General features: G+C 44.9%; 1 protein-coding gene across 2 annotated transcripts in view; it reads right to left on the reverse strand.

Annotated features, from left to right (window-relative positions):
• HIPK2 (homeodomain interacting protein kinase 2) overlaps positions 1 to 24,996 on the reverse strand; it is a 177,571-nt gene that overhangs the window by 90,906 nt on the left and 61,669 nt on the right. For both annotated transcript variants that reach the window (XM_048499564.1, XM_048499563.1), the window contains exon 2: positions 12,985 to 14,077. In XM_048499564.1, the coding sequence (XP_048355521.1) occupies positions 12,985 to 14,077 (1,093 nt within the window). The remainder of the gene's footprint in view (positions 1 to 12,984; positions 14,078 to 24,996) is intronic.

Here is a 24,996-nt window from a genome sequence, read left to right on the forward strand (position 1 = left end):
AGCTGGGCAGTACACCCATCATGTCTACTCAGTACAAGATCAAGCTATTTTGTTGCCATCAAGCTGGTAAAGTCCACTGGCTGAACCACAAGGCTCAGACCCAGGAGGCAGCAATGCCTGCCCAAGAGGCAATCATGAGTGTTTCCAGAAACTTGGAGCAAACTAAGTCCTGGTGGCACGATGCAGCTCATCTTGAGCACTGGTGGTGGCATCGGCTGGGGAGGAGAAGATGGATATGAGGCAAGCTCCAAGAGGAAGAGAAGTACCACCTGCATGATTGGAGCTTGCCTCGGTCTTTGTTGACGGTGGGGCAGCTCTGGAAGTCAACTGTGGGCATAAGTCACGCCAGTCTCTTCCACCCATGCCTCTAGCAGACTGGGGCATCCCAAGTGGCTCCTTGGGAGGTGAACCAGCTCTGTATCTAGTCACACTCAGGTTGCTAGAGAAAGAGATGAGGGCAGAAAAATAAACACAGGGAAAAGTGATGGTTTTAAGGACGTGGAAGGAGGAGCCAGCAAAGGATGCTGAAGGAAGGGTCTCACTTAGTTTGGGTGACACGAGAAAGGGAATAGGACCTAGCAGCAAAACTCTGTGTAGAGTTAAGATGTCTGGATCCTGACGAGGGAAGGACCCAAAAAGGGAACATTGCAGCTAACATAAATGTTTATTTTTAACTGTAAGGCAGGATCCCCTCCAGGTTACTTGCCACAACAAATAACAGTTTGATAAGGACATCACCTCAAATACGGCAACAATAACGTGCAATGTTTCTTCGCTGGCTTGGCCAGTATATAATCGTAACAGATTGTATATCCTTCATCTCAGTGGCAGAGGGATTCTTTTGAGTGTTTCATATGCTAAAGGGCTGGCAGCTGATCTTTTTGTGGAAGCAAAAAAAAAAGAGGGGGGAAAGTGCAGCAGAAACCATCTCGTTCATCGAGTCAGGCACTTTCAAAGGCAACAGTCTGCTTTCCTGAAGCACTTGGGACATTCGGGTATTTTTACCTATCTAATCGTGTGTTCCTTGTCTTTTCTCACTCCACCATATCGAGGCTCTTATAGATAGCTCCAATACTATGGAAGCAGACTCAATGGAAAAAATTCCCCACCTATCAAAAGGTTCTCAGGCTTCGTAAAAGGGCAGGTCAAATGAGCTAGATAATATGTCATAAAGCACAAAAAGAAACAAAAGACTATCATATTACCATCAATGATTTATCATGCTTCTCTACAAACTATTCACACTATATACTGTAGGGCAAACTGCAGACATCCTTCACAAATCTATGAAGGACCCTGCTACAAATGTCTAACATAGGTTTTATGCAGTATTCTTATTTATAAATCAAGTTTCTTCTCTCTGTAATTCAGAAACCTAAAAACCAATATTCTAAAAACCCGTTTGCTAAACTAAGAACAAAGCCTTCACAGTTACAGAACACATATGCTAAGCATATGCAAATTTTCAGGTGAGCTAGTGTGCTGTAATGACTAAAAAATGAGCAGCTATCCCGGAGATTGCCTATTTGAATCTGTTCTCAGTATCAGGATGGCTACAAGCAAGCCACTGCTCCTGCTATTCCTCGCTATTACTGTGATAATGCATGAGAAGTGCTTTGAATACTGAAGGCGCTCTATACATGCTAATTAGTATTATTAAATGTCTTCTTTCACCAAAAAAAAAAAAATCATGCACAAAGATGGACCATTACAATAGGAAATTTCTTACAAATGAAAACTGCAGAGCAGCCAGAGGCCAAATCAAATTGCTTAGGAAGCCGTATCTGACCTGCAAGCTACCAATTGGCCAGCCCTGTTTTAGACAATCAGATGGTCCAGGTCTACTTCCAAAGATATGGACAGAAGAACAAAAATGCACATGTCAAGCCCTCAGGGTTGCCAACTCCAGCACACCAAAAATGGGGAGGTGTCAATTATAATTCTTGGGAAGCTCAACACACAGCTCAACCCTGGCAACCCCAGATAACAGTAACAATAGCCAATGAATTAAATGGCTTGGATCCAATCTGTTTTTCTGTTGATAAAAAAGGATGGAAGGGTCCATTCTGACCCACCCAAAAGGCCAAGCTGTGGATCACAAGATCTGCATGTACAAATCATATGTGAGATGGGGGTGGTGATAAACAAGGAATTGAGCAAGACTGAGTGAAAAATTTGGCTGGATCCAACCCAGTATCTTTAAGGAGCAGCAGTGGCATAGTGGTTAAGAGCAGGTTACTCTAATCTGGAGGAACCGGGTTTGATTCCCTGCTCTGCCGCTTGAGCTGTGGAGGCTTATCTGGGGAATTCAGATTAGCCTGTACACTCCAACACATGCCAGCCAGGTGACCTTGGGCTAGTCACAGTTGCTCTGAGCTCTCTCAGCCCCACCTACCTCACAGGGTGTTTGTTGTGAGGGGGGAAGGGAAAGGAGTTTGTAAGCCCCTTTGAATCTCCTACAGATAAATTCAACTCTGTTCTTGTTCTTGTTCTTGTTCTTGTTCTTGTTCTTGTTCTTGTTCTTGTTCTACTACTACTACTACTACTACTACTACTACTACTACTACTACTACTACTACTACTACTACTACTACTACTACTACTACTACTGGTACTAGGTTTGCCAGGTCCCCTCTGGCCACCAGTGTGGGATTGGGGAAGGGAGATTTGCCAGATCCAGGTGGCGAAACTCTTGGGGATTTGAGGATGGAGCTGGGGAAGATAGGGACCTCTGAAGGCACAATGCCATAGATTCCACCCTCCAAAGCATTCCTTCTCTCCAGGGGAACTGATCTCTGTAGTCTGGAGATGAGCTATAATTCAAGGGGATCCCCAGGTCCCACCTGGAAACTGGAATCCTAAGTGGCACTCAAAATTAGCTGCCGGAAGTGACTGTACTGTAACTCTTGGTACAGCCAGTTGCCCATTTTATAGTGTTCATCCAATGTGGCAGTGCTATTCTCTCCCATTTCAACAGACCCTACGTGCCAGGCCCCTTTGGCAGGTGTCATTAAAATGAACAGAGGTTGTGAAGGACTGGTCATTAATTAGCACTCTGTCCAGCCAGTTGGCAGCCATGAAACCTCAGCTAGTCCAGCTGCAGTTAACTGAGAACGTCAAAGATGCAGTGAGCGTCAAAGTTAGCAGGAAACTTGGCAGAATGCCACAGGTGCTGAAGTCACAGTCCAGACAGTTCCTGAAACCTAAATCCTTTTTTAAAGTTATTACTGAAGCTTTTGTTCAGGTAATTTATCTGAGACTTTCATTTGGACTCAGTTCACAATCTAGTTCAACACATTTGTTCAGAGACAAAGCCCTGGAGATCAAGCCCTCCCCGCACTCCCCAAAAAATCTCAAGCAGAAGACTCTTTCCCATACAGTTTTGTTATTATCCAACATGGTAACTATAGTCGTACAGGCCTCATCAGCACCCATTTTTCCATCATGGGGAGTGAGCAAATTACTCATCAACTCAGGTCCCCAACTGCTCTTCCTCCACACTCCACTTTGCAGTAGAGACACCACCAGAACCAGATTAATTCTCAGAGGTTTCTCCAGCCCTAGAATCTGTACTTGAGCTCCTCTTGCATTTGGTGGTAGAAAGTACCATCGAGTCGGACTCATGACAACTTTGTACAGTTTTTGAGGCAAGACACAAACAGGTGACTTGGCCTTGCCCTTGGCCAAGACTTCCTTGGTGGTCCCCCATCCAAGTACTAACCAGGGTTGATCCTGCTTAGCTTCTGAGATCTAATGAGACCAGGCTAACCTAAACAATCCAGGTCAGGGCTCCTCTCACAACAACACTCCTAAGATACCTTCGTTACAACAATTCTGAGTCTCCCTGTCCCCCCCCCCCCAATTATTATAGAGGGGACTGATCTCTCTTATTAGAGCTGTCTAGGTGAGCAGAGCTTGATAGCTTGCCCCTCTTCATGCTCCTTGTAAGTGTGGACTGAACTGGGCTTGATGTGGTTTACAGAGATCAAACAGAGGCCCTTTCCGCATGGGCCAAAAACGGCGGCCTGGGGACGGCAAAAACGCCATCCCCAGGCCGCCGTTCGCACAGGCGGCGCTGCTGAAACGCAGCAGCGCCGACCTGGCTCCCCTTCCCCTCCCTCAGGGCGGCGTCAGGCCGTCCTCAAAAACACCTGTTTAAAGGGTTGTTTTTGAGAAAACAGCGTGTTCCCTGCGGCGCGGTGCGAACGGGGCCGCTCTGCTGGGGCCGCTCGCATGCTTGCGGGCGAACGGCCTCCACCCCCACGCCGGCAGAATTCTTGCCGGTGTGAGGGCGCCCGGAGGCCTGTGCGGAAAGGGCCAGATATATTTAAAATGAAAAGAAGTTCAGCAAGGAAATTAAAAGCACACACTACACAGACAAATTCAGGAGACTGAGAAATGTGCATCCTCTTCCCTTGTCACTATACTTCTCAATGAGATAGGCTATCCACCTCTCTCAATTGCATTAGTTTGGACTCATTTATTACCATTTCAGTATTTAAGGTTAATTCCTTGCCATCTCAGGACCATGTGCCCTCAGTCCTGAAACTGTGTGTAAAAATGGTTTGCCTCTTCAACCAAATTTTTATTTTCTGCCTTTCCCCACCCCTAAAAGTCACTCCTGCCCCCAGCCTCTTTCTGTGTACTCTGACCTTGGCCACCATGTCTTAGCTGTGACAGCAGCCCATTTCCTCCTCTGGGTAGGGTCACCTGTTTTTCTGTGGCACTGAATGGCTCTGTACTAGGGAGGTGACTCTTACCAACCTGCTTCATAGCTGGTCTCCTGCTAACTCGCAGGGAGCAACTTATCACCTTTTTGCCTGCATAGAGCACAAACTCTACAATTACATAGTAGAGCTGTAAACTTTAGTACTAGACTCATGGGGTAGAAGGTAAAAAGGTAAAGTTTCCCCTTCAGTTGTGTTCGACCCTGGGGTACCACTGCAAGCAGTGATTTCATAGGCAAGCCGTTTTTGTGGGGTAGTTTGCCATTGCTTTCCCCGGCTATTTTTTACCCCCTAGCTATGAGCTAGGTACTCATTTACCAACCAAGAAATGGATAAATGGCTGAGCTGACCATGAGCCAGCTGCCAGGATATCTGACCCCCAGGGGGCTCGAACTCCTGACTGTGTGAGTGGCAGTGCAAGCAATGAGAGCTACTTCTTAGTAATGAGAAATATCCTGAGCTGCTCCCTGCTGAAACCTACCAAGTTTTGTTGTGTGCCCAACACACAACCTGGACTAGCGAGAGTGCCAAAAACAAAGCCTTCGGGCTAAGCAGCACAAAGGAAAAAAACCCTATGAAATGCAAGCTTTTTAATGGCCTAAAGCAGATATTTTTGCCATCTTTTTCTGGCTCTTCAAGGGAATGCACAAGCTGCTCGACAACAGCCAGCACGGCACTAGTAGCCAGCATTCCAAATAAATTAACGGGACAGCCTCTCTCCATTCAGAATCACATGTGGGAAATTGATGACATACTGAAGTGGGGAAATGAATAATGAAAGCCAGACACCAAGTTCATAGAAGTATTAGCCCTCTTCAGATCGCTACCAATGTGGTTAGTGGATGCATTTACAAGGAATAGGGATCCTGCCTCTGAGCCCTGACCCATTATTATCCAAACATCTGCAACAAGTCCCTGCAAGGTCATATATGCAAATAGAAACATCTCCAAGAGATGGGGGATACTGATTCCAGTGGTGAGCAGGAATCTAACCATATATGTTTGGTTTGCGTTTGGGTCCATTGCAGAATTTCATCTGAATGTATGCTCAGTTGTATCATGCAGGCTCCAAATCTCTTGGCATGGACAAAAAGAGAGCTATGGGTCTGCAACCTGTGGCTCTCCAGATGTTCATGGACTACAATTCCCATCAGCCCATGCTGGCAGGGGTTGATGGGATTTGTAGTCCATGAACATCTGGACAGCCACAGGTTGCAGACCCCTGCTGTAGGGGATTGTAGTAGAATTAATCCCACTCCTTTCTATACTAGATCAGCAAAAGTGTGGATTAACATCTGAAGATGGTTCCCCTTACCTACAAGTGTGCTTTCAAGCTTAAAAATATATGCATGCTTTTCATTGCAATTCATGCTGAGAACTGCTGAGAGTCAGACAATTTTCTTTCCTTTTTTTTTAGAAAGCAAAATTTACATTTACCTTTTTTGCTCTATTCCTTGCAATCATCTGGTTTTGGGCCATTTTGCTTTTTAAAAAGGAAGGTTCTGGTTTTCAGGAGTTCATTTTCTCCTACTTAATCCGAATCACATCAGAAATGTCTACAAATTTCCATGTCGGCTGGTTGTACGCTCCTGGCAGAGTGATCATGACTTTGAGTGGGAAAGATAAGCAGGTGGAAATTATGAACTCTAAGAAACAAACAACCCTTTAAAATGCAAATTAACTTGAGCAGCAAAGAACAAGGAAAAGAGAAAGAAAATATATAATACGGTCAACAAATATACTAACATAAATAAGCGAGGCCTTGGGATTACTTTGGAGTTCTGACTGTTTTTGTGGACAAACACCCATTTCTTACAGTTTATGCCTGATAGAATATTGATGACCTTTAAGGGAGAAGGTTGCTGTAGCTCAGTGTTAGAGCACTGCCTTGAATGCACAGAGTCTCAGGTTTAGTTCTCCAGATATAAGGATCAAGTAGCAGGCAATAAGGAGGACCCTGGAGAACTGCTGCTAATAAGAGTAGAGATTACTAACTGGGATATACCAATGGTGCAATAAGTCAATATAAAGCAGCTTCACACATTCCTATTACCTATTCCTACTTAGATCCATGATGTAATCAAAGTTTAATTTTCAATGAATTCACACCAAACCTGTTTTAGAGGATGTCTGTTTTGCTGCTTCCAAAAAGGTTTGACTGAAAATATCTAGATCAGTGGTGGCGAACCTATGGCTTGGGTGCCACTCAGAGCCCTCTCTGTGGGCACACGCAAACAGAGTCACCCCCCCACCCCCACATCTAGGCTGGCCTGGGCCGCTGAGCTCAATTATTAGCATTAAACCTAAGACCTAGTTTTCGGGAGGCAGTGTAGGTAACCCTGTTAAGTGCTGTTAAACCCCACTGATTTTCATTCAAAGAACTAAAGTGCAATCCTTTACCTGGAAGTAAGCTCGGTTGCTGGCAATAGGGCTTGCTTCTGAGTAAACCCTCCTAGGGTTGTGATTCACTTGTTGGAAGAGTTGCACGGTTGCTTCAAAGCAAAGCCACCGACTACCACCAAGCTTACTCCCGAGTAACGCACGCCTCGGAGCCAACTGTTTTTTCTAAACTAAAACCTCAGTATTCAGGTTAAACTGCCGTGTTGGCACTTTGCGATAAATAAGTGGGTTTTGGGTTGCAGTTTGGGCACTCGGTCTCGAAAAGGTTCGCCATCACTGATCTAGATACTACTGTGAAGCCATTTGTCTGGAGTCATGCAAGAGGACAAAATCAAAGGCCATCTGGGTCATTCAAAATCAGAAAAGAGACCTGCTCACTTCTTATAACTCAGGCCACATCCGCAATACTAGCGTACCCATCTGGTTGCAATTAAATGCTGGTAAAAGGGATTATGGAAATACTTTTCATGGAAGAACTTTGCATGACCTTGAGTTCATATTCAAAAGTTCAGCAACAAAGCCAGAGAAGCGGACTGACTGGTTTTGATTGAAACTGCTGAAGGAAGCGAAGTGGCACCCCACCACACTGTGTTTCTCATTTACCTGTGGGGTAAGTGGCTCTTGTAATCTGGGACTTGTTGAGGGCAATATTTTGAGAAAACCAGTAGTGCAGAATGTATATGAGAAACACAAAATGACGTGCCCCCATTACTAAGCAATGTCACTAAACCCATCCAGTGCAGTACTGAAGAGAATACTGATCATAAGTTGCAGCCAAGATTACATCCATAAACCTCCAACTCTGTCTGCTTATGCCCCATGAGGACACTGCTTGGAGTGTTGCCTGATACATGAGGCTTCCCTAGGCTCCAGAGGTACACTATTCTTCGAACAGTCACAGCTACCCCCAGTCTTAGAAAGAAAATAAGAGGCTGTTTCCGCACGGGCAGAATACAGCGTCCCAGGGACGCTAAAAACAGCATCTGTGGGGAGGGGTTTGCACGGCGGCGGCCTCGCAACCACTGAGCGGCGCGAAGCCGCTGTTGCTGAACCTCGCCCCCTGAGCGAGGTTTTTCGGAAACAGCAGCTTCCAACTCCTGCCATGGGAAAGATAGCGGCTGGAAGGCGCCATTTTCCCCCCCTTTCCCGATAGCCTTACTGTCCCTCCAACCTTCCGGCGCGTCGCCTAGGCCAGGGGACACGCCCCCCCTGCCCTGCGACTCCAGAGCTGTCACGTAGGGCAGGGGGGCGTGTCCCCTGGCCGGGCGACGCACCGGAAGGTCGGAGGGATGGTAAGGCGTTCGGGGGACGGCGCAGCCTCTGCACAGGCTGCGCCATCTTCCCCACCCCTACCAGGACCGTCCATGTGAACAGTCCCGGGGGGGGGTGTGTCAGCGTCATTTACGCCGACGCACCCCCGCAGCATGGCCGTGCGGAAATGGCCAAAGTTTCCAGGTCAGGTAGAAACTAACAAATGATCCATAGGGTTTCACCCTTGGAAAAAGATATCATGTTCCTATCTTGAGGGTTACTTCAAGTTTAGCACTGATGCTCTCCCATTGCTGCTCCTCAAGATTCCACAACCAGGGGCACCAAAGACTTAACCAGGGACTTCCACAAGACAAGAGAAGGTTGAGGGTTAAAGAGCGACATTATAGTGATGTTTAACTATTTGAAGGGATGTCATGTTGATGATGGAGCAAGCTTGTTTTCTGCTGCTCCAGAGACTAGTAGCAATGGATTAGAACAGGGGTAGGGAACCTGCGGCTCTCCAGATGTTCAGGAACTACAATTCCCATCAGCCCCTACCAGCATGGCCAATTGGCCATGCTGACAGAGGCTGATGGGAATTGTAGTTCCTGAACATCTGGAGAGCCGCAGGTTCCCTACCCCTGGATTAGAAGTATAGGAAAGGAGATTCCACCTAAACATTAGGTGGCGTAGGAGGTTAGGAGCTCGTGTATCTAATCTGGAGGAACCGGGTTTGATTCCCAGCTCTGCCACCTGAGCTGTGGAGGCTTATCTGGGGAATTCAGATTAGCCTGTACACTCCCACACACGCCAGCTGGGTGACCTTGGGCTTCTCGGAGCTCTCTCAGCCCCACCTACTTCACAGGGTGTTTGTTGTGAGGGGGGAAGGGCAAGGAGATTGTAAGCCCCTTTGAGTCTCCTACAGGAGAGAAAGGGGGGATATAAATCCAAACTCTTCTTCTTCTTAGGAAAAACTTCTTAACAGTAAGAGCTATTTGACAGTGGAATATGATGCCTCAGAGCACAGTGGAGTCTTCTTCTTTGGATGGCCATCAATCAAGGGTGCCTTGATTGTGTATTCCTGCATGGCAGGGGGGTTGGAGTTGATGATCTTTGTGGTATCTTCCAACTCTATGATTCTATGAAATGTGTACTCTACCACTGAGCTGTGGTGTACACTTATGCACAATTCCTTGCTCCACATGCACAAATATTACTAGCCCACCCAAAATGATTTTATTGGGCTGCTTGTCCATCCCCATCCTGATGCCAGGCATGCGTGCCATTTTGACATTCTAATAAGAATCATAAAAGAGCAACGCCCCTCCCAGCTACCATGCTTCAAACTTACAGAAACTTTCCTATCTAGCAGGGATGTACATTTCATGTAACAAAGCAGTCGTTTAAATGATTAAGAATTCATTTAAACATTTAGAAGCTCACAGTGTATATAGCCTGAATTCATCTTCTTACATATTATCAGCTCCGCTATTGTTTTTGTGTTCCGGAGCCAGTCTTGCGCACAGATTATTAACACTAAGGTCTGAGTTGCAGAGGCACCCCAGTGATGCACAGGTAACCCTCTGCTGGTTTTCAAAACATGGGAAACATTTCAATGTGTACAGTAATATACAAGCAACAAATGGATAGTCTGTTACTGGGGTGGAGTCTTTGTCATACAGAATTACTTATTTAGAAATGTCCTGCGCTATTCTGTCCAACTGGTTCACAACAGCAGGCTCTGCTCCTCCCATTTATCCTTACAGCAATCCTGTGAGGTAGGTTACGCTGAGAGACCGTGACTTGCCCAAGATCATCCAGCAAGCTTCCACGGCAAAGTGGACATTTGAAACTGGGACTCTCAGATCTCAGCCCAGAACCAGAGGCGTAGCAAGGTGGGGAACGCCCCCACCCCACCCCAGGAAAGCCCTCGCTACATCCCCACAGGGGTGCGCCCAGTGAATCGCTCACCTCACCTCACCCCACCTCTTTCCCCTTGGAGCTACGCCTCTGCCCAGCACTCTTAACTTCTATGCAGAAGACCAGGTGGAGGGATGTTTACAGGCCTATCTGAGCACAGACATTTAAGGAGGCCACTTCTACAAAATCTTGGGGCGGTTCCTTGTAAACAAGGTACAACATCAAAGCAAGCAACAAATTCACATTCCTATCATAGCACAGGAACATTTGAGATGCAATCCTTTTCCTTTGCACTGACAACCAGCATTGAGAGCAGATGACGCAAGATGCTGTTAGTTCCTACACCACCAGATGATCACCCTGCCGTGTCCTTCCTGCTCCAATTACACCATCTTTAAGACCAGAACGTGCTAGCTATGAGGCACCAAGCAATCAAATCACTGCCAAATGTTTCTTAATTAAAATACTTAAGGTGAATTCTAAAGCTCCTTGCGTGGCATCTGGCCTCCCTATTGGCAGCTACTAATTTCAGGAGATGGAACAGACTGCATCTGTGCCAGACAACATTCAATAGCCGTTCCTCACCCTAGAGTAGGCTACATGAGGTATTAATACTGATCACCTCACTTGGAGGTTGGAGAGGTGAATCTATCCTCTCAAGATCAGACTGTTCACCTTTTTGAGAATAGCCTTTACCATTTTCTCCAATGCTTTGTCAAAGCAGGAATTTAAGTGTCTCAAGAACCCCCTCACTTTCATGGTTTTTTTTTTAAAGATAGAGTTCTCCGGTCTGCTGGGATTTATTATTAGGATGTTTCTTAATAACATTCATTTCCTATTTATGTTTCCTTAATGCCAGCCCATCTATCTTCCTAATGACCTGGCAACAAAAGTAATGGAAAACAAATTATTTTCTTTTCAGCTCTTTCTGAAGTTGCAAGATGCCCCTAGCATACAAATGCTGATATCTGTTAGAGAAGGGACCTCTGCTCCTTCCAGTGCACCCCTCTTTCATTCCCATTGTACAACAAAAACAATCCCCCCCTCAGAGACAGGGAGATGAGTGTTCTTCATGACTCCATCCATCGGCTTCCCCCCTCCCCACCCACTGCAGTAACTTCACCTCCCTGCTTTGCTTCTCAAGAATAGAAGACAGGAGAGGAGATGATGAAGCTGGCTATGATGGTGTGAAAGCTGGCAACCTTTGAACGAGGAATTCAGAACCCAAGATCAATGAACCATCAGGGGTTTCTTCACCCCTGGCACCAATAACAAAACCCTGACAAAAAATCAAACACTGTCAATCCCTCTTCCGCACCCACCCACATCAAAGAATCATTCCCTATAGTTGCCTGAACGGGGTCCCCATGAAGAAGTGGAGAGGCATTCCAGAATCCCCAGCAATTCAACAAGATCATCTCAAATTAATTCCCTTTTCTCCCACTCCACCTAGCAAGCAAATTGCAACCCTAAAAGCTTCGACGTATTCACTGCACAAACCTGTCTGCCCTGAAGGATGAGACTATCACTGGCTGGAATGTTTCATTTAATAAACCTTTTTTTCAAGGAAATAAATGAGGGTGTTTCTCTCCCCACCCCCAGATAAAAGGAAACACAAATAGAAATCAACTGCTGCAATGCTACACCGTCAAAGTTCCACATTCTGGAAATTAACTCTTCTCCAGCCATGATCAGGTCCCCCCTCTAGTGTCTGCAATCTGCATTTTAAGAGACAGAGTGAAAAGGATGGCAACTGACAAATCGTAGGGGGAGCCCAGTAGTACGTGTATCCAGCAGAAGAGTCGTTCAGCGGTGCTGCTGTTGCCTGCATTTTTATAGGCACAGCATCTGTTGCATTGTAACATATGCGCTACAGTAAGAACTCGCACAGTTTACGTTGCTCAAATTCATCAGCATGAAGAATCGCATCACTGATTACTTCCAGAAGCGTAACCGTGATAGTCTGCTGCAGCAAAAACAACAGACAGCCCCTTTGAACACTGAAGACTAACACATTTATTGTGGCATGAAATTTCATAGGCAGGAGCCTACAAAATCTCATGTCACAATAAAGTTGTCTGTGTGTAAAGTGTTCTCAAGTCACAGCTGACTTATGGCAACCTCTCATGGGGTTTTCAAGATAGATGACAAGCAGAGTGGTTTGCCATTGCCTGCCTTTGAATAAAGACTCTGAATTTCCTTGGTGGTCCTCCCATCTGTGCAGTATCCAGGATCGATCCTACTTAGCTTTCAAGATCTGATGAGATTTAGCTAGGATGAATCAACTAGGTCAGGGAATATGAAGGTATTAGGGAGTCTAAATCCAGGAACTTGAACCATAAAGACTCAGTCCATTACCAATGGATGGCCTGCTGTCTGCTGCACCATAGCACCACCACTGCAGATGGCCATGGAGTGGTACTGCAGCTTCTGTTGGGATTAAGTGACACAAGGGGCCAGGATGGTTCCGTCTGGTACACAGTCTGGTTTTGGCTTGCCTCTTAAATTGAAGCTACCTGTTACTCAGACACAGACTGAACTGTCCCAGTCCTCCTGATCAATCATCTGCCTACTTGACACCTGCTACCTCTAATTGGTCAGCACCATAGTTGAGTTTCAGGAATTTTTACTAGAGAGCAAAAGATAGAAGAAGAAGAACTCTTTATTTTGAACTCCACTCTCTTACCTGTAATATCTGGACTGAAGATAAGTTGAGCACACAGCCTTAGACACGTGGCTAGCAGAACCAAAGTCAATGACCTTAACCCTGTACGGCTGCCGAGATGGATCCACCAACATGATATTTTCTGGTTTGAGATCTGCATGAATCAAACCTAGGCTTTTCAATTTCATTAGGGCTGTGGCTACTTGCTGTAAGATTGGCCGGATGTACTTAAGTGGCAATGGGCTAAACTTGTTTTGTTTTAGGAAATCATAGAGATTTTGCTCCAACATCTCAAAGACCAAGCAGGTGTGGTTCTTGTGCTGGAAACATTCATAAGCTCGGACAAAGTTGTAATCATCTGCGCTTTCAGTGCTTAGCCGGGCCAGAATGCTGACTTCAATCTGACCTTGCCGGGCGTAAGAAGGATGGTTTTTCAGGATCTTGATGGCCACTATCTCATTGGTGCCACGTTTCCAGCATTTGACCACTTGCCCAAAGGTTCCACGGCCAAGGAATTCCAATACTTCATACGTGTTGGTCATGGAACACAGCACTTCATGTTGCACCAGTTGGTAATCCCCTTCGCTGTTGGAGCCACTATTTTTCGAGGTGGCTGTGGAGGTGGTGGTGGTGGCTACTGTGGCCCCACTGGCATTGTTCTGAATCATTGGTGGATGCTCTTCAATAATCTGCACACTGCTCGTGTTCTCAATTTCCTCACTTTTGCGCTTAAGTCCACATTTTTGGTAGGTGTCCAAAAGGCTCACAGTGCTTCGACGCATCAGGTTGTGTGGTCCACCCAGTGCTTGCCCAGATACTGCAACCACACCAGAGGTGCTGTTGGCGGATGTCACCACGATGTGCCCTGTGCTGGCTGGGAAGATGATGGTCTGCTCGTAAGGGATGCTGGGGTTGGGGATCTGGAGGGAGGCGTTGATGGCGGCAGCTGCTTGAGAGGATTGCACGTTCTTGCTCTGGCTGTAGACTTTGCTATGTGTGCCGTACCCGGTCATATCCCAGTTAGAACTTGGTTCCACTTTCAGTTTCTTCACGCTACAGAAGGCACTTGATTGAAGGGTGTGAGGGGAGAAAACTTGCACATGTGAGGCCATACCTGCAACCCAACACAAAAGAGATACAAGGGTTCAATAAGGTTGTTTATGACATATATTTGTTATCAAGGTGCTCTGGGCAATGGACATAAACATATCAACATCAAATACCCCAAAGAGCACAACCCACAATTAAAAGCAGTCATTCAAATGTAAAGTAATACAGCTCCATCAACTACGATGTTTAATGAAAGCAAACAAATGCCTGAGGAAACAGATGCATTTTGAACTGACAATGTTTTCTAACTCATGTCTTTTTGAGCAACGTAACTAGAAACGTAACTCAAAACTCTGGCTGTGTATATACCACTTTGGACTTGACAACTGCAAAATTCATATCTGCTTAGAGGCAGAAGACAGGGAAGGAAGGTGGCACGGTATAGCCCAACCTTGTCAGATCTCAGAAGCTAATCAGAGTTGGTACTTTGATGGGAGACCATCAAGGAAGACTCTGGAGAAGAAGGCAAGTACAAACCATCCACATGCTGGGGTTGCCATACGTCATACACTCATAGAGCGGAATTGTGATGATAAGAATTTCTGTCAAATTTTCTCTATATTTACTAAGAAAGCTAAGGTTCCCAGAACTCTACAAAAGAAATGGCTGCTACTTACTGGGCAGTATTCACACATGCATTTCAGTTGTCTAAATCAGTGATGGCGAACCTATGGCATGGGTGCCAGAGGTGGCACTCAGAGCCCTCTCTGTGGGCACGCACAAACAGAGTTAATCATGTGGGGGGGGGTGGAAAATCACTCCCCCCCCCACACACACACATCTAGGCTGGCCTCGGCTGCTGGGCTTGATTATTAGCATTAAACCTAAGACCTAGTTTTGGGGAAGTAGTGAAGGTAACCCTGTTAAGCGCTGTTAAACCCCACTGATTTTCATTCAAAGAACTAAAACACGATCCTTTACCTGGGAGTAATCTCAGTTGCTGGCAATGGGGCTTGCTTCTGAGTAAACCCTCGTAGGGTCGTGATTCACCCGTTTGAAGAGTTGCATGGTTGCTTCAAAGCAAAGCCAACAACTACCACCAAGCTTTCTTCTGAGTAACACACGCCTCAGAGCCAACCATTTTTTCTTAACTAAACCTCAGTATTCAGGTTAAATTGCCGTGTTGGCACTTTGCAATAAATACGTGGGTTTTGGGTTGCAGTTTGGGCACTCGGTCTCAAAAAGGTTCGCCATCACTGATCTAAATAGTCGTGGTTTTCAAAAATAATATATAGAGGAATTATTGTGTCATATTCAGTCTGAGAATGTGAACAGTCTTGGAAGTCTGTAACATGCCACCTTTTGTACAAGCTTTTCTCATCCTGGCTCCTTAAATCTGCTGGTGGGGGGGGTGGGGGCGTGCTGGCAAACTTGAGTCCAGGAGACAGCAAATGCCTCCCCGAAGCAGTGGTGTACCTAGGCAAACTGGAGCCCTGGGCAAAACCTGAGTTTGATGCCCCCAACATGGGCAGCCACCCTCCCCCACTGTGACCAAACAATTATTTTTTACACCAGGTCGTTTCAAACTCACCATCACATTCTAGAACATGCCCCAACTCACAAATCTGAACATAGCAATGGGCTATGCTACACAGCAGAAATATTTTTTTGAAAACAATTTCAAAATGCTTTCAAAATGTTTTATTACTGCTATGAAAACATTTTATAGTGTTGTATCTAGTCCCCCCAATTGGGGGAAACAGCATCACTTTCAATGTTATTTAAATTGGGAACCCCAGATTCTCCCTTTAAGGTGGATTTAAAAGGAGAATCTGGACTCCCTAGTTTAAACAAGTGATGTTGGAATCCACCCCCAAACAGCGTCATTTTCAATGGTGTTTAAACTAGGGAGCCCAGATTCTCCTTTTAAATCCACCTGAAAGGGAGAATCTGGGGGTCCCCAGTTTAAACAACTTGAAAGTGATGCTATTTTGGGGTGGATTCTCCCCCACCCTGAAACAGCATCACTTTCAATGTTTAAACTGGGGACCTCAGATTCTCCCTTTAAATCCATGCCGAAGGGGGTGGATGTAATAATAATAATAACCTTCATTAGGCATTGAGAGAATAAAAGAAAGAAAGAAAACAAGCATTGGCAGGATGGGGATGGATTTAAAAGGAGAATCTGGGGAAATTTAGGGGGTGCCTGCTGACAGGGGTGCAATTATTAAGATAGCAGCACCAACATTTCAGAGTGCCTTCGTGAGCCCCTACTGATGCTACCACCCAGGTTTGATGACGTTTGGTTCAGGGGGTCCAAAGTTATGGACCCTCAAAGGTGTAGCCCCCATCTCCTATTAGCTCCCTAAACCAGTGATGGTGAACCTTTTCGAGTGCCCAAATTGCAATCCAAAACCCACTTATTTATCGCAAAGTGTCAACACGGCAATTTAACTGAATACTGAGGTTTTAGTTTAGGAAAAACAGTTGGTTCCGAGGCTCATGTTACTCAGGCGTAAGCTTGGTGAAGCAACCGTGCAACGCTTCGAATGGGTGAATCACGACCCTAGGAGGGTTTACTCAGAAGCAAGCCCCATTGCCAGCAACCGAACTTACTCCCAGGTAAAGGATCATGCCCAGGCCAGCGTAGGGGTGTGTGTGTGGGGGGGTGATTTTCCGCACCCCCCCATGATGAACTCTGTGCACGTGTGCCCACAGAAAGGGCTCTGAGTGCCACCTCTGGCACCCGTGCCATAGGTTCGCCACCGCTGCCCTAAACCAAACCTCACCAAACCTGGGTGATATCATCAGAAGAGTCTCCTGAAAAATCCCTGAAATTTTGGTGCAGCTAGCCTAAAAACTACACCCCCTGCAGGCCAAAAAGGAAAACACACTGAAAATACAAAAAAATCCCACAAATGAACCTGCATTTTTGCGTCCACCACAAGGTGGCGCCCTGGGCAAGTGCCCACTTTGCCCAATGGGAGGAATGCCTCTGCCCTGAAGGAAGGGGTAGCTGTCCCTACCTTGCAGTTGTTAGTGGTGAAAACCTACTCTGGATCAAGAAGAACTGAATAACTATTGCCCAGCCACAGTTCTTTGGAATTCTCTCAGCCCCACCAACCTCACAAAGTGCCTGTTGAGGAAGGGAAGGGAGCAGAGTTTGTAAGCTGCCTTGAGTCTCTTTATAGAAGAGAAAGACAGGGTATAAATCTAAACCCTTCTTCTTCAGTCTCAAATGTACCGTTCCTGAGCAAGGTGACTGAACAAGTGGGGGCCGACTGGGGAACTTCAGGGATTCTAGAATGAAGTAGATTGTTTGGAACAACTCCAGTCTGGTTTCAGGCCTAATTATGGGTCAACCTGGTCATACTGGTGGACAACCTGAACTGGGAAGTACAACCCTGGTGATTCTCCTGGACCTCAGAAGCTTTCAATACCATCGGTCATTTTCGTGGTTGGGTGGTTTAGAGCCTACTTCAAAGATAGGTTTCAGAATATGATGTCAGAGCTGCCTCTGGTCTATGGGATACCATCATGTTCCACCTTATCCTCCATGCTTTTTAACATCTATGTAAAGCTTCTGGGAGAGGCCACCAAAGATTTTGTCTGAGTTGCCACCAATAAGGGGACGAAACTCAGTTCTACCTCACATCTCTAGCAGATCCCTGGGAAACTCTAGAAACCATAAGCAGGTGCCTAGAGACACTTCTGGATGAGGGCTAAAAAGATTATACTTAATCCCAACGAAATGGCATTATGTTTGAAACAAGTTGATATTATCACAACTTGCCCCTCTGCATCTGGATTGAAGGGAAAGGGTTCTCAGGTTAAACCCCATGGTGTTCTGCTACGTTGTTTAAAAATAAACCACTTGCTTGAGACAGGAACATGCCCTTTATTTAAAGAATGACAGCAGAGGTTTTACCAAATGCCAAGGGGTTGCACATGCAACCAGTGAGTCACGCATTGCCCACCTGCAGTCTTTGACAAACTGAAGGAAACTGGAATTTGTCATGGCAAATTATTCAAAGGTTATGTTGTCACAGGGTACAAAATCAAATAGTACTTCTGTTTGCCATTTAAGTCTCTGCCACTCCCTGTGCTGAATCTATTTAGGACATCTGTGCACTGGCATTTGCTATTTCAAACAGCTAAAGCTGAATCGGGCACACAGGTGTCCTCTCTCCTTGCCTCTACCAGGTCATCCCAAAACTATTGTGTGCTGCAGAGTTGTGCCCTCTAGAACTATGCTCACATGAATGAGGTTGATCCAAAGATGTGTTTCCACTCACATAAAGAACCCTTTTGTGAGTTTTTTTTAAAAAAACTCCTTTCGGTGAAAAGGGTAACTTTGGATTCAACCCATTTATTTTTATTTATTTAGAACATCTTATCCCAACTTTCCATGCAGCTCGGGGGGCCCCAAGGCAGTGAACAATCAAAACATTTAAATAACATTTGAAATGCACATACATAAAACAACAAAAACAATTCAACAAAACACAAACATATGCATATAAGGGAAGGAGTGGGGGCACTGAGGAAACACCAAACAAAACAGAAGAGTCTTCACTGTTAGTGGAAGACAAAGACCCTCCATCATTTTGGGAATTCCATCATTTTGGTGCCATGACTGAAAAGACCCATTCTCTCAGGCACCTGAAACACCAGAGCGATCCCTATTTTTGTTGCTATTTTATTTGGTGGCGGTTCGGTTTTTTCCTGTTTTATTTGAAAGGTGACTTTTGTTTTACACGGCATTGTTTTTATATATATCGTATGCTGCCTCAAGGCAACATACCGGTAGTATAGTGCCATCTCAACAGATCTCAGAAGCTAAGCAAAGTCAGTATTGGGATAGGAGACCACCAAGGAAGGTCTGCTGAGGAAGGCAGTAACAAATTACCTCTGCTTCTCCCTTGCCTTGAAAGCCCCTTGCTGGGATTGTCATAAGTCACTCGCAACTTGAGAGCACATATGTATGGATGTATGCTGCCTCAAGAGCCTTGGCTAGTAGGTTAGAATGGTTATCGTTAATTAAATGGCTCTCATTAATTACATGAGAATGTCTATCTAACCTAGCTTTCTGTTCTCATAGAAGTCAGTCTACCTTTAGAAGTTCACTTGTATAGCATTAAGATTTCTCCTCCTTCCTTGTTTTCCCCCAGCATTTACATTTCAGAGGGATGAGGTCTCTGCAGACTGAGGTTGCACTCAGTTGTCTAGGCCGACATGTCTCCTTGGTTGGAGAGCATGGGCAGCAGCTGAAAATGACATTTTCATGCAAGGCAGACATCTGAGCTACTGGTCTGTAAAAGTAGAGGAGTCCTGCAAAGATTAGAGTAGGATTGCCATCCTCTATGAGGGACCTAGAGATTTCTCAGTATTACAGCTGATTTCCAGATGACAGAGGCCCCTTCTGCACATGCAGAATAATGCACTTTCAATCCACTTTTAATGCACTTTGAAGCTGGATTTTACTGTGCGGAATAGCAAAAGCCACTTTCAAACAATTGTGGAAGTGTATTGAATGTGCATTATTCTGCATGTGCGGAAGGAGCCAGAGACCAGTTCCCCCAGAAAAAAATTGCCATGCATTCCTAAAAAGTGATACGCCCTTGTCAGTCTCCTAAAGTCAGTAGGGGTTAGCATGGCTAGACACTTCCGCCAAAAGATATGGCTGTCATGTGTATGGAAAGGGAAACAGGAAATAGTTGTGGTCAGTAAACTGCTGCTGATAAAAGGCACAGGATGGATCCCTTTTAAAAGCCAACTACGCGGGTGGCCAGCACCACTTTTAGGCTAATGAATTCCAAGAAGATAATTACATAATGTGAGAAGAAATACTTCCCGTGATCAGTTCGGAACCTACTATCAATCAGCATCCTTGGGATTCCAAGTTCTGACAGTACAAACAAGACAGGGATAAAAATTTCTAACCTACATCTTTCCTCAATTTCAAATTTCAAATACCTCTCTTGTCATAAGCTGCTGAATCCATTTCCGGTCAATTTTTCCAGTTCTGACGAGGAATGCACTAAGTTGTTTGTTAGTTTGTTTTACTGGCTGATGCGACACTTTTTAAGTGGCTATTTTCTCCTTTTTAGCAATAAATACTACGAAGAAATTTGTATCTATTAATTATGTAAGAACTCTACCCAAAATTGTAATCTTTTAATATTTATAAATTGGAGGTGAGGAGAGAGTTTTGCTTTTAATGTGTTTGTAATATGTTTGTAATAATTGTTGTAATGTGTACAGGTGTCCCTTCCATATCACTGGAGTTAGGTGCGTGGCACCGCTGCGATCTGGAAATGCACGTAAAACATTTTGGCAAACAAACAAACAAAACATGTACTGTCAAAGTCTTTCACGGGTTGAATACTGAGGTGTAGAGCTTGGTTTCTTCGAAAGCCAGGTTGTATGGTCAGAAGTTTAGCAGCATTCTCTCCTGACGTTTCGTCTGCATCTGTGGCTGGCATCCTCTGAAGATGCCAGCCACAGATGCTGGCGAAACGTCAGGAGAGAATGCTGATAGAACACGGCCATACAGCCCGGAAACCACACAGCAGGAAGGCCTAATAAAAAAAAATATTTTGACTCTCCCTTCCTAACCAGAGAATAAGTCTATTTTTTCTTTTTCTTTTAACTTTAAAAAAGAAAGTGTGCATATTTATGGTATTAAAAAATTAAAAATATGCTGATATTATTCAATACCATACATATATTTTAGACGTTTCTGAGTTTCTAAACTTTTTCTGTGCCATTTGCTGGCCTTCGCATGGTATCTGCGGCTTCTTCAAAACTCCCTCAGAATTCCCATTTAATTTCTTATTCTGACTCGCGATATATCAAAACCGTGATGGGGGAAATCGTGATGTGCAATATGCAATTTATACGTTTAATGACGTTATGGCTTATGGCTGCAACAGTAAATAAACGACTTGGCTTGAACACATCTCCTGCCAAATCCCACCACGTGCCTGCCCCTTCAATACGGTGCTCCCACCCCTCTACAGAGAAGACAGCGATGCAGGTTTGATCTGAAATATGATTCAAACATCTCCAGTCAAATGATCATTGGCAGTGCACCCAACATAGATCTGTCAGGCAGATTTGTGGCCATGCAGAAATGCCTCACAGCTATAGGAGAAGTAGGTATGAGGCTGTGCTGGCATTTCGCTGCCTGCATCTCGCCTTCAAATCCCAGCATAGGTCATCATCTGCAATTCCCGTTTTCTATTCAGGAGCATTCCTGGATGAGATTAGCAGGTGGTGTCACAAATCCAAATTAAAGCGCATTAGCAAAGCAAGGTAGTCAACTCGAGACCAAAATAGCTGCTGATGCTGCAGGCCAGGACTGAAGTCCTTTTGCCAGCTCTCTCTGTGGCAATCTTACACAAAGAATGAAATGATGGCACAGAATCTTGCCATGTTCTTCAGTTTTGCAAATGACTCCCAATCACGCTCTCATTACCTTTCCTGCTTCCTGTGTCGGCCCTGATTGTCTGTGATCTAAAATGACGACGAATGGAATGATATGCCGGTCATTAAGTCTAGCAAAATCTGGCCTAATTACTGCACAAACTGAAATAGCAAAGTGTACTGCTACCCCTTAATATTTTAAATATCAGGCAATGATAATAAGGCTTTTTTTATAACCGTGGCTTTCAAACTGTGCTTTGAATTCCTCAGAAGCCTTTGGGATGGATAATTTAGAATTTCTAATTTTTGAGGCTTTGCGCTGAAAACCCCCATGTTTTTTCATTCCTCCCTTGGGCAAACCAAACTCAGTGGGGGTTTATTTTTGGACTATAGCCTCGCACCAAATTGTCTCCATGTAAAATATGCATTGTTCAACTATTTATTTACTGGGTGAATTTTTAGACCACATCTCCTTCACAGGACTCAGGGCTGAGTACATGGTTCTCCCGCCATTTTGTTTTTCCAACAACAACCATGTGAGGTGGGCTAGGCTGAGATAGAATGGCTGGCCTAGGGTGACTCATTGTAAGCATGATTAGAACATGGTTCTCCCTAACCTAGTTCAACACCCTACCTACTATGCCACACTGGCTTTCATCATAGAAATGTATTATAAATGTGTACGTATAAAGACTAGACATTGTACATACAAACCCTGTATCATCAGTGCATAAAGATTATACAAAATGAATGCATAATGTTAATTTATTTATATACCCCCTACAAGACCAGCAAAATGTGGAAAAAAGAAATTATTGATAAAAAGTAAACATAAAATATAAAAAAGGAGAGTCACGCTTAGTTTCAAGGAAAAGAGTAGCAATGACCAATTAGGCCTTCCTGAAACACAGCCTATCATGACCCTCCCTCCTCTGGGCTTCTGCTGGGCAAATTTTAGAGCACAGTTTAGGTTCCTCTGAGTGAGGCTACCCCACACCCATGTCATCTAACAGCACATCCTAGAAAGCACACCCTAGTCCTCTGCAACACACATGGATTCTGTGGCAAACATACAGGGATTCCTTTCCTAACTGGAAAAGATTTAGGAAGTTGTCTTGCCTTTCCCTGAGCAGTCCAACAATGTCATGACCCACTCAGTCAAAGAAACCAGTCGCAAGACATGTTAATCAATGAGGTCTGAGGCAACTGAAGTATACATATTTGGCAATTCTAGTTCATAAGTTCAGTGTCCAAAAGGAGACAGAGTGAGGCCCTCATAGAGAAGGCAGAAAGTACAGTATGGAATGGGGTAACCAGACAGGATACAGACAGAAAACCATCAGTGATTACACAACCCATATTTACTCAAAAGAAAGACAAATGTGAAGTAAAACAGCCCCCTTAAAATGTTATAGACAACATCATTATTGGACATAACACTAATATTTATGTGAATATTTATGCCCTTTTTGATGGCATACCTGTAAAAAAAGTCTAGTCTTGCACTTGAATAATTACTGGACTGTTTCCTGGTATTCACCTGAATCAGGTATCATGCTCAATCTACCCATGAATCCCACTCAGGGAATTTCAAAGAACATGTGAGTCAACAATAGCCTCAGAACTCTCAGTTGCTGCCATGACAACCCACTCCTCCTTCTGCTCCCAGTTCTCTCTGGCCCAGCCTGTTGCCAACTTTGGGAACTCCTCCTAAGCCTTCTCCCTGTCCCTTTTAAAGATGCTCGGGAAAGCCACACATGCCTCCTGGTCTTCTTGAGGGAAGTTGGGATGCACTCCAACAATTTCCATTCCCCCACCTCACCTGCGGGGTTGCTCTTTAAAGGAAAACATTCATGTGGCACAATCTCCCTTCCCTCCATAAGCATCATCCAGTAGTGTCCCTTGATCCTGCTCAAAGCAGTCTTGCAGATAAGGTAGGAAAGGCATGTAGGCTTGGGGAACTCCTGGAGATATGAGAGTGGATCCTAGGAGGATAGCTTTCAGGGAGAGGAGGGACACAAGCAGGGCATATGAGGGAGTCCACTCTACAAACCAGCCATTTTGTCCAGTGGAACTAATCTCTGTAGCCTGGAGACCAGTTGTAATTTTGGGAGATTTCCAAGATTCACCTGGAGATTGTTAACCTTAGAGGCACTTAGTAAATGCTGGATGGAGGTGGTGGTAGAACATTGCAGAGGCTCCACTAATCGCCCATGAATGAAGAAGCGAGGGGCAGAGGGAAGGAAATGAGAAAGAATACTCTTCTGTTAAATATAGATAAGAATGCAACTGTTCATGTTGGATTTCCGTAAATTAAATAATTTAAAGCAATTAACCTAGCGTGATAAATAAATAAAATCTCCCCGCACCCCCGGGAACAAGGGCAATGTGCTGAGCTGGCAGCGTCTCTGAAATTTTAAGAGCAAACATAACCTTGACTTGCTTCCAACTTCTGGAAAAAAACCAACCCCAAAACCAAGGCTAGATAAAAAGGCCCATGCAGCAAAAACACAGCAAATTCAACAAGGAATACATGGAGAAGCTGAAAGTGGAGGGGCTTGAGGGGAAGCACTGATGCGCATGCACAAGTGCACATTTGCACGCAGACAACACACCTAATGAGGAGAGCACATGCCATTTCCATCACGAATATTTCTGTGGCATTCTCCACTTCAAAGCTGATTTCAGGAGGGAAAAAGGACTCCGTTAGCAAATACACACCTTTCAGTTAATGCGTAATCGCTGGGACCCAGGAAACCATTTCGGAGTAAGCGATCTGGAAAAACATTCCGTGTTACCGCTGCGCATGTCGCCAAAGCACTGAGCACGCCAGTTCATCCCAGAATCCCACAATACGAATCTGCCAGGGAAACCAGTTTTTACAGCTGGAGCTGTCAAAGAAACTCCTCCTTAGACAAAATAAAATAAAATATCCCTCTAACCTGCTGCATGAAATGTCTGAAACTCCAGGACAGATTGTGTGTGTATATATCCCCAGCTAAGCTTTAATGTGATTTCCTCTCATGTTTAAGGCTTCCAGTAGATATTTAAAGAAAAAGTCCTCCAAAGTTCCTGTGACTCAGATTCCAGGTCTCTCTTTCTCTTTCCCTCCCCCCTCTGCTTTTCTCCTGACTTTCCACAGGGTGATGATGTTGCAGCAACTGATTTTAGCATGAGGCACATGGTGAGCTCAGAGGACTGCAGTAATATCACTCAAGTTGTCATCCAGGACACAAACATCATAGCTGGCAATGGTCAAAAATGATTTTTCCCCTCCGGCTTCCCACTGAAAAGAGTCATCGATCCTTTTTCTAGGATTAACCTTTCCAATGTACATTTCTAACCACTCTCACAACCACAAGCCTCATATTCCTCCAGCAATGAATAATAAAGAAGGAACTGTTGACACACTGAGAATGCCAACACAGGAACAATTTCATCAAGTGGTTTGCCTCTGGCGTGCAGGTTTTCTTGGATCTCAGCTTTCTAAAAATGCTGTCTGGATTCACAGCTTGTTCTGGATTTTGGGTCCCTGGTCAAGATGTTGTCCGGCAA

Source organism: Sphaerodactylus townsendi, linkage group LG06 (genome assembly GCF_021028975.2).
Source record: "Sphaerodactylus townsendi isolate TG3544 linkage group LG06, MPM_Stown_v2.3, whole genome shotgun sequence".
Classification (NCBI taxonomy): domain Eukaryota; kingdom Metazoa; phylum Chordata; class Lepidosauria; order Squamata; family Sphaerodactylidae; genus Sphaerodactylus; species Sphaerodactylus townsendi.